The 9,888-nt window shown below is 38.0% G+C and overlaps 1 protein-coding gene across 1 annotated transcript in view; it reads left to right on the plus strand.

The window, feature by feature from the left end:
- The window catches only part of OTC (ornithine transcarbamylase), a 55,381-nt gene extending 45,796 nt beyond the window's left edge, over positions 1–9,585 (plus strand). The window contains exons 8-10 of the mRNA XM_006211834.3: positions 57–206; positions 2,588–2,725; positions 8,526–9,585. Coding sequence (XP_006211896.1) covers positions 57–206; positions 2,588–2,725; positions 8,526–8,585 — 348 coding nt within the window. The 3' untranslated portion in view covers positions 8,586–9,585. The remainder of the gene's footprint in view (positions 1–56; positions 207–2,587; positions 2,726–8,525) is intronic.
- Positions 9,586–9,888: the final 303 nt, after the last annotated feature.

Below are 9,888 nucleotides of genomic sequence, written 5' to 3' on the forward strand. Positions count from 1 at the left end.
AAATTGTCCTTCTCTGTCCCATGAAGTTCTCTAACCGGCTTGTTTGTGTCTGCTAGAATGATACCAAGCTGTCACTGACGAATGATCCATTGGAAGCGGCTCGTGGAGGCAATGTATTAATTACAGACACTTGGATAAGCATGGGACAAGAAGAGGAGAAGAAGAGGCGGCTCCAGGCCTTCCAAGGTTACCAGGTTACAATGAAGGTACAAATTGATGCCTCTCTGAAGGTTCATTAATTCCATTCATAAAGGTCAGAAGCATCTAATCACTCATTCACTTTGGGGAGAGCAGACTGTCCTTTCATTTCCTATAGAGGACTCACTGACTATCCCCCAGTGATTTCTCTCCTCCTGAAGATTAGCTATGTCCTTTGGAAAGACACTTTTGCCCGGGATGAAGGAATTTGCAGCCCAGGCAGAAGAAAGAAGCAAGCTTTTCCCTCTCACAGCGCTGGAGACATTGGAATGCTTCACTCTTTGTTTAGAGACATTATGTTACTTTTGTTGCAGTTTCTTCTGATTTCTCTAAGAAAAGCTCCTTAATTCTGTACTTCAGGCTAGTCCTTACCTCTGTTTTCTAAGGACTCTCAAGTTCAGTTGAATTTTACTACCTGCCTCCAAGGCATTCCCAGGAGAATCCTATCTAATCGGATGCCTTTCTTGAAGACTGAAGCAATGCTTCTCAATCTCGAGCATGCCTTAGACTTGCCTGGAGTTGTTACTACACAGCTGGCAGGAATCACTTCTCCAGGGATTCTGAATCAGTAAGTCAGGGGTGGGACCCAAGAATTTGCATTTCTGCCACGTTCCCAGGTGATGCAATGCTGCTGCTCCAGGGTCATGCTTTGAGAACCGCTGTTCTGCAGGAATACCCTCAAAGTCAGATGTACATTGGGATTCTGTCTGCAGAGCAACTAATTTGTTTTGGTGGAGAAAGTGATCGAGCAATTCCAATAGATATTTTATTGATAAAGTAAAATATAAATACAAGCTCCTTATTTATACATGACAACGTAATGAAGTTTGAAAAATAAAAAGTAAAAATGTATTTTCCCCATCCCCTTCACAGTGACTATTCTCAGAGGTAGCCACTGTTAAACAATTTGTTGTGTCTCTTTGCAGACCTCTTCTGTGTATTTACATATGCCTACACACACACACACACACACACAAATATTGATTTATCATAAATGGTAGATTAGACGTATTATTCTGACTTATTTTTTCCAAATAACAAATCTTAGGTTTTCTTGTCCATTCATTTAGATAGTTTTCACTCTTTTCAGTGGCTGCATTGAATTCCAAAGTATGAGTGGATCATATTTTACTTAAAATGCTTCCTGTTGAAAAATTAGGCTATTTCCAATTATGCCGATTATAAACAATGCTGCAATGAAGATCCTTATATATATATTTCTTTGTGCAGGTATTACTAGAGAATAGATCCCTAGAAGAAGACTTTCTGGGTGAAGTGGCATATACTTTTTAAAATACAAGGAATGTTGCTAAATTGCCCATCCAAAAAGGATTGACAATTTAAACTCCCTCCACACTCTCTCCATTCTTTGTTGCTATTTACATTTTTAATATTTAAAAATCTATATCTCGTGCTTTTTAAAATTTTCATTTCTCTGATTACTAATGGGGTTAAACACCTTTGCAAGTTTATTGGCCATTTCCATATCTTTTTTCTATAAAACTGCTGTCATATCCATTCATATCATCATATCACATCACATCATACCATATCCTTGGCCCGTTTTCTATTGTTTTTTGTACAAAACCAAAAAAAAATTTAGTACAAAGGTAGTAACTTTGAGGTAAGAAGCTATGAGGGAATGTAGTTTTGAATCTAAGTGAACAATGAAAATGGATGGGAAAATGTAACTTTCAGGCATTAACTGTTGGAGAAAATTAAAATTGTTAGGACATTTGCATTAAGAATGAACCATCTAGAATATGAAAATGAATATATGTATGTATATGCATGACGGGGACATTGTGCTGTACAGCAGAAATTGACACATTGTAACTGACTGTACTTCAATTAAAAAAAAAAGAATGAAGCATCTAGTGCATAGTGCCCATAATCCTGTTTAATGCACTCCCATCTCAGAGCTCTTTTTCAAAATTTTTTTAACTAGTAATGAAGTATGCTTCAAGTGCTAAAGACAATAATTTGGAGATAAGCTAATAATATAACAACAAGGATATAAAAGCAACCTTTAAAATATACTGGGGTATAATTGGTGACTTTTGCTATTAGCCACATATTACAATAGTAGAGCTCTTTATTGAAACGTCCACTATCCCACTAGACAGAGTACCAGAAAATTGAGTTAGTGGTTTAATTTGGAGTGATAATCTTCCAAATTAAAAATGACTATAAAGGTTTGTAAGCTGAAAGTACCATATGCATTTCCGCTGGGTGCCTTGAGCTTAAACCCTCACTCTTCCCCTTGATCTCTCCCTTTGCATTGACCTCTGACTCTAGGTCAGAGTCAGAGACTCTGACTCTGAAGACGACAAATGTGATAGCCGCATAAAATAGTCAAAACACAGTCTTACCTTCATCTTTTCTTTAGACTGCTAAAGTTGCTGCCTCTGACTGGACATTTTTACACTGCTTGCCCAGAAAGCCAGAAGAAGTGGACGATGAAGTGTTTTATTCTCCACGATCACTAGTCTTCCCAGAGGCTGAAAACAGAAAATGGACAATCATGGTAAGCAAGAAATGGAGACTGGAGGATAGGGAGTTCTCCATGTGGCCCCAACTTGGTCATTCGTGCCTTTTGGTAAATAATAAGCAACCAGGATTATCCACCTACATTAGTTGCTGATATGGCATCTATTTTTTTCCTCAGAAAGTTCATAATAGAGTATTATTGCTTATTAGCATCTATTGTGTATTTTTAATGGAGTAAACCTGATCCCCATCTAAATATACCTATTTTAGTCCAAACTCTTACTGTTGTTGATCAGCCTGGGCACCTGCCACCATTGCCTGCCAACCATTATAAATTGTAAATTCTTATGCAGTAATTTTGTAATCCCCTTGATAATGTTTATAGAAGCCCCTAATTCAGTGGCTGGCACAAAATGGGCATTCAAAGAAATCTTATTTCCTTCCTCCCCTCTTTCTTCCTTTCTCTCCTTGCCTAGATAATTGTTTTGGTTCTCTACTAACTTTAGCCATACGGACACGTTTGTTTTTAGATATAGAACATCTGCAGAATTGCAGCAAAACTAATCTTAAAAATTATTAGTCTCTTTAACAAAATGCCACTAGTTTCATCTTCATCACCACTATTCTAGGAAATATTAACTTCACATCTCTGCTTCACAATATCTCAAACATTACTTTCTTCTCTGGAAATCAGAATACTCAAGTGCCACAATTTAGCACCGCTTTTAGTGATTTAACTCATCTCAATTACTAAACCATCCAGAGTCTAACTGTCAAACAATAGAGTCCACTCCAGGTTAATAAAGAAAAAGGAATTTGTTCAAGTTTTAGACACCTCCCATAATCTCTTAGGAGAGAGAGTGCAGTGAATCATTCTTGTATACCACATATTCAGAAACAACACAGGCAGGAACATTGCCCAATAACACTGTGGTTATTTTGTAGCCAAAACACCACTGACACAGCCACACATAGCCTGGTACCTAATGCCCTGGAAACTAAATGTCAGATACTCCATTATAGCTTCCCCAGCTGAACCAGATACCTCCACCTGCATATGGACCACGAGATCCAATTGACCAAATATGGCTTCCACTGCATGTTCACTTATGGCTCCAAGTCACAATGGCTCCAAGATGCAGCTGAGTGGCATGCCTGCACCCCAGGTGCAAGGGAGTCTGGGATATGTAGTTTATAGCTTTCAACATCTGGAGTAGACAGAAACAAGCTGGAAAGGACTGTCTGCTAATTATTTATATAATCTATAAATAGGGGTAGATAGGGTTATTGTGATCATTAAAATAATACATGTAAAACATTTCATGTTATCTAATACACTGTAAATATTGTTATTATAATTATCACCATTATCATCTTCATTGTTGATCTAATGCAGTGACCAGGAGAGATTTGAGCTCCATTCTGGCTGATTAGAAGCCAATCATGACTCCCTTTGCAATGAAAAGTTGTATATCAGAATAGACTCATAGACAGAGAATACAGACTTGTGGTTGCCAGGGGGGTGGAGGGTGGGAAGGGATAGACTTGGATTTCAAAATTGTAGAATAGATAAACAAGATTACACTGTATAGCACGAGAAAAAAAAAGTTGTACATCAGGCCTAAATTTGTCTAATAAGAGGGATGATATTTGTTTTACTGTACCTTCCAGCTTGCCACCTCAGGACATTAACTTTTGGCTAAAATGATAATTGTCACGTCATCTAGAAGCTTTAATGTCCATTAGGGATCACCTAGGGATATTGTTAAAGTGCAGATTTGGATTTAGGGGGTCTGAGATGGGGCCCAAGATTCAGCATTTCTAACAAGCACCCAGGTAATGCAGATGCTGCTGTCCTGCAGCCCACATTTTGAGTAGCAAAGATCCAGATGACAAAAAAGAAAATGTGAGCTCTCCAACCATATACCTCAGGAAGAAATGTAGCAAAAAATTTTCCTCAAGCTCTATTCTTTATCAGAATATGACTGAAGTTATAAAGGTAAATCAACCCAAATCTGTTAAAGGTCCTTTCTAGAAATTCGGTGGGGGGAGGTGGAAATTAAAAGTAAGCTTTCTAAAATATCATTTATGAAGATGCTCTGCACTTCTGAATTTTTAAAAAGCTTACTAAGTACATATTTTAATTGAATTTACTTTAAAAATTAAGTACATAATGTATTCACATAGTTGAAATGTTTACAAGAATATATCTACCTGCGTGTGCATATATATATATATATATACAAACACACAGTGAAATCTTATGCCCACCCATTTTCCATCTTTCTAAGTCCTACCACCATCTCTCCATCTCCCACCTAGCTGAGGTACCCATTTGCCCTAATGGGAAAATACATTTTAAAGAAAACAAGAGGCATGGCCATATTAAAAGAAGGTAGAGAATCTAATCTCGACTAGGAGTGAGGAGATGTGAATTCTCTGTCTTTGATACGAGTCAGCTGTGTCATCTTGCATAAGTGTTACCTCCCTAGGTCCTAGTTTCCTCACAGATAAAATAAGCAGATCAAGCTATATAGATGGCAAATATTTTTAATCTTAGGTCCGCAATCTCATCAACAGGCTACTTAGAGTCCTATGTTCAGAAGGTTCTAAGCTTGCCTGTGGTCTTGGAAAGAAAAAGTGGCAAAACTGACTAGTGATATCTGCAATGAATTCTGGAAGGGAGGTGGTGACACACACGCTATCTTTTTTATGTCTCTGAGTCATCTGATTAGAGTCAAGTTCATTCGGCAGTCATATACTGAGTGTCTACTGTGTGTCAGGCCCGCTGCCAGGCATTGGAGATTTAAAAAAATGAATATTGTGCAGTTCCCACACGGTCTGTACAATTCATAGAAACATGACATTTTCAAGTGGGATGAGACCTTAGCGATTGTCTAAGTCTAAATTCCTATTTTATAGGCCAAGAAATTCTTCTTAGCTTATTTAGAATGGCATTTAGGTTCAGCACTGCTGTGACAGTTTTTTCTGGGATGTTCCAAAGGCACAACACGTGTTTTCCTCTAGAATTTCCCTATCCAATACAGTAGCCACTAGGCACATATGGCTATTTAAATTTAGACTTACGCTAATTAAAATATAATAAAATATAAGATTCAATTCTTCAGACATACTAACCACATTTCAAGTGCTCAATAGCCACATACGGCTGGTGGCTGCACTATTTGTATTTGACAGCACAGACATAGAACATTTCCATCATTGCAGAAAGTCCTACTGGATAGCACTACTGTCTAGAGAATGATTTCTACTACACACATAATTTCAGGACAGAAGAAGGAAGGAAAGATACAATCTGGCCTCAAGTCCTAAGGTGCCCATAATGACTGATGTAATAACTAAATAAGCTGAAGGGCTTGTTCTAAAAGCATAGGACATTTTTAAAGCAAAAATGCACTCTTTCAGTACTCAGGGGAGCTTTTTAAGGCCTCCATGCTGGGTGATTTCCAGCAGTGCTGTTCAGAACACTCCAATAATCACATAATTCTCTCCATAGTGCACAGGCCTTTGGATCTGTTGAAAAAAACAACATGCACACCCTCTCCTCCCCACAAAGTTTGCTTTTGTATTTTTCAATAATGAGTAAAGCTGAAGGACTCACGAAAAGTCAGGTAGTTTCATTCCTCTGCCTACAAACTTTACTGTGGAGCTAAAGTAACCTAAAGGGACCCAAAAAATCTGACACTTCAAAGTACTGCTATCAGGATGACCCTTAGAACTACAACGATATTGCAGATGTAATTCACAGTCTTCTATAGTCTCTTCTCTCCAAGTCAGGGGTGCCAGATAAAATACAGGATACCTGGTTAAATTGGGGTTTCAAATAAACAATAAATAATTAGTATAGATATGTCCCATTCAATTTCTGGGAACATATAGTTTAAAAAAATTGTCATTTATCCAAAATGCCAATTTGTCTTCCTTCCTTCTTTCCTCCCTTCCTCCTCTTCCTTTCTTTCACTAAATCTGGCATCTCTACTCCAAACTGATTAAGATTTAACATTTGAAAATAAATTTGACACATATAATGACCATTAAAAACAAAACCAAACCTGAGATGTTGTCCCAGGAAACCATAGAAAACTCTAAAATATTTTACCTGAAGGATGTTCTTATCCCAGAGTTTGACCTTCCCACTTTCTTCTTGTCATTCAGATCTCAACTTAAATGTCATTCCTTTAACAAGGTCTTCTCTGGCCACCCACTCTTAAGTGGTTCCCCAGCCTCCTTCATCCTGTTTTTTATTTTATTTTCTAATAACATCTGTCACTATTTGATATTTTCTTATTTGTTTGCTGCCTGTCCCTTCCGTATAATGAAAATTCCTTCATAAGAGCATTGATATTGTCTGTAATGTCCTTCATCATACCTAGAATGGTACCTGACAAATGGTACCTGCCCCTAAATATGTGCTCAATACATTTTTGTAGCCTAAAGGCAATATAGAGTACTGGTTGGTTCTAGAACGTGGGCTTTGGAAATCACATTATAATTCTGGCTCTCTGTGTGATCTTGGGCAAGTACTGTAACTCCTCTAAGCCCAATTTATTCATATGAAAATGGGGATAAAATTGAAACAACTCATAAGGTTGTGAGGATTAAATGAGGTAAGTGTCATCTGAGCATAGTGGTCAAGGTCTAGGCCAGGCAGGTACAGACCCATCCCTTACTACCACCACTCAGGAAAATACCTATGCTTCAGTTTCTTCATCTGTATTTGACATCTCTTCCTCCCTCACCCAGTAGTCATAGATACTAAACAGCATGATGCACATAAAGCAGTCGGCACAGGGCTCAGCACACAGTAGCTGTTCAATAAATACGTTCAATGAACGCATTTTAAATGTAAGACCTGCACTTCTGCTAATGGATAGGGTCACATGTACAGTACGGTTGAAAAGAAAGAGCAAGTACTGGAGAGGCAGTAAAGCTACCTCTTAAGAGTGAAGTCAGAGAAACTTGGGTCCAAACCCAGTTCTGTGCTCTCTGTTATTTCCAAGATTGGGTCCCTCAGCTATAAATGATAGTAACAGAAGCTACCTTAGAAGGTTGTTGCATTAAATGAGATCACGCATAAACACTTCTCTCTACCTCACTGCAGCACCTTGTGCAATGCCTGGCAAATATTTTTTAACTGACTAACACATGGTACGGCCCTCAGTCTGGTACACAGTTAAGCATTCAATAAACACCCGTCACCATTGTTTCTTATATTATTACTATTGTCATTATTGTGGAAGTTGGGAAGAGTAAAAGTGACAATTAGCATTCGTAGCCAACAGCCTAATGGGAAGCTGTACTCTTGGTTATAAATATTGTTTCATGAGGACCCAGAGTCAGAAAGACATTATTCATTAACCCAAGTGATTTACTTTTACTACTCTACATCTGATGTATTGTAAACTTCTCCAGGTTACAACTACCCAAACCGTAGTGTCAAGGAAAGGATGGGAGGGACTCTGTATCTGTCTAAAACCAACCAATACCTATGTTTCACTTATGACTGGAAAATTCAGTCACGGCTACCATCTTGGTATCTTATTTCAACTCTCTCCCCGACTAGTCCTGGAATGAGGCCTAAATAAGCATGGTGTTTGTGTATATATTTGAGTCACCCTGATCCCTCCTGACCTGTCTTCATCCAAATAAAAATAAGTATTAGTTCAGAACTGCCCTGCTATCATTTCCTTGGGGAAACACATGTCAACCACAGGCCTTCAAAGCTGCAACCCAGATCCCCCTCCACAGGTCCCTAAGCAGACTCCTGCTAATGTTTACCCATTTCTTTCTTTCTTTTTCTCTGCATATCATCCTAGGCTGTCATGGTGTCCCTGCTGACAGATTACTCGCCTCAGCTCCAGAAGCCAAAGTTTTGATTCCGTGATGCTTGTCAAAAGAGAAACCGTGTTCTTCAGTGACAGAATGAGTCAGTTTATGAGGGAAGGAGAAGAGAATCTAATAAACAAATCCTGATACATGGTATGAGTGAACGATATGATATTGCTTTGCCATTGTGAAACCTTCCTGAATTTAAGTGCTGATGCACTGTAATACATGGCCTAACTTGGTTTAAACTCTTTAATTCACAATTTCTGAGTTACAGTTGGGTACCATATTAATAATCATATACATATGCTTCAACTAAACATAAAATACTGCATTCATAACACATAATGTCTAAGCCATTAAATGCAATCTATGCTTATTACCTTAATAAATTATCACCCACACTAATTTATAAGTAAACATTTACCAGGCAGTCAGCTGCTGGTAGATCTGTGGGCTGTGTTCATATCCCCCAGGACCAACAAGGACGCCAAATGATCCATCTTGCTGATGTAGTACAATTTTCAGGCAAATGAGGTAGACATTCACTTACGGAGGCAAATGATGAAAATCTTAGAAAATAGCTATAATTGTGTCCAAACTCTGGAGTTTTTTTTCCAGTCATTTGTGGAAGGAAGGACGGTCCTTTGAGAGCATACATCTCTTTTCTATTGTGAATACTTAATGTTATAAGCCTAAAGAAGACTTTGTGAACAAGTGTTAAAACCATGGATACCTAGCTAGGAACAGAAGATCCATTAGTGACATTTTCGTAGGTTAAAATTCTCCAGCAGGAGCAATTTAATTTTTTCATGTTCCTGCTTGTCATGCATCTAATCACACTACATGCTGGATATTTCCATAAATCTACTGCTTGCCACATTTTAGCTCATTTTTCTCCTCTAATTTTTCTTCAAGATAATAAAAATTTGCATTACTGGATTATTATGTAATTAAAGGTAGACGTCTCTTGTGGGTGAACAAAATTTGTATTGTTGAATTATTATGATATAATTTGAAATCTTTAGTTAAAATTAGATTTGCAATGAAGATGCCATAAAACATATTTTGTAGGGAGGGGGAAGGCTTATAATATTACAGGAAAAATCAATTTTTCTAGCAAACATCAAAGGTGACTTTCATGTTTATGGCCATTTATTGGGAGCGCTTAAGAAAGAAAGAGTGGAGTTTTGTGGACTATCTTTTTTCAGCAGAAAGTATAGGAACGACTTAACCAGAAGGTGCCATGTGGGCTGTGGAGGCTCTCCCTCAAACTGACAACATACAAAGAACATAATCCTGAGTATCCTCCCACTTTCTAAATGGTCCCCCATGGTGACGAACTCTCATCTC

The sequence above is a fragment of the Vicugna pacos genome, chromosome X (genome assembly GCF_048564905.1).
Source record: "Vicugna pacos chromosome X, VicPac4, whole genome shotgun sequence".
Classification (NCBI taxonomy): domain Eukaryota; kingdom Metazoa; phylum Chordata; class Mammalia; order Artiodactyla; family Camelidae; genus Vicugna; species Vicugna pacos.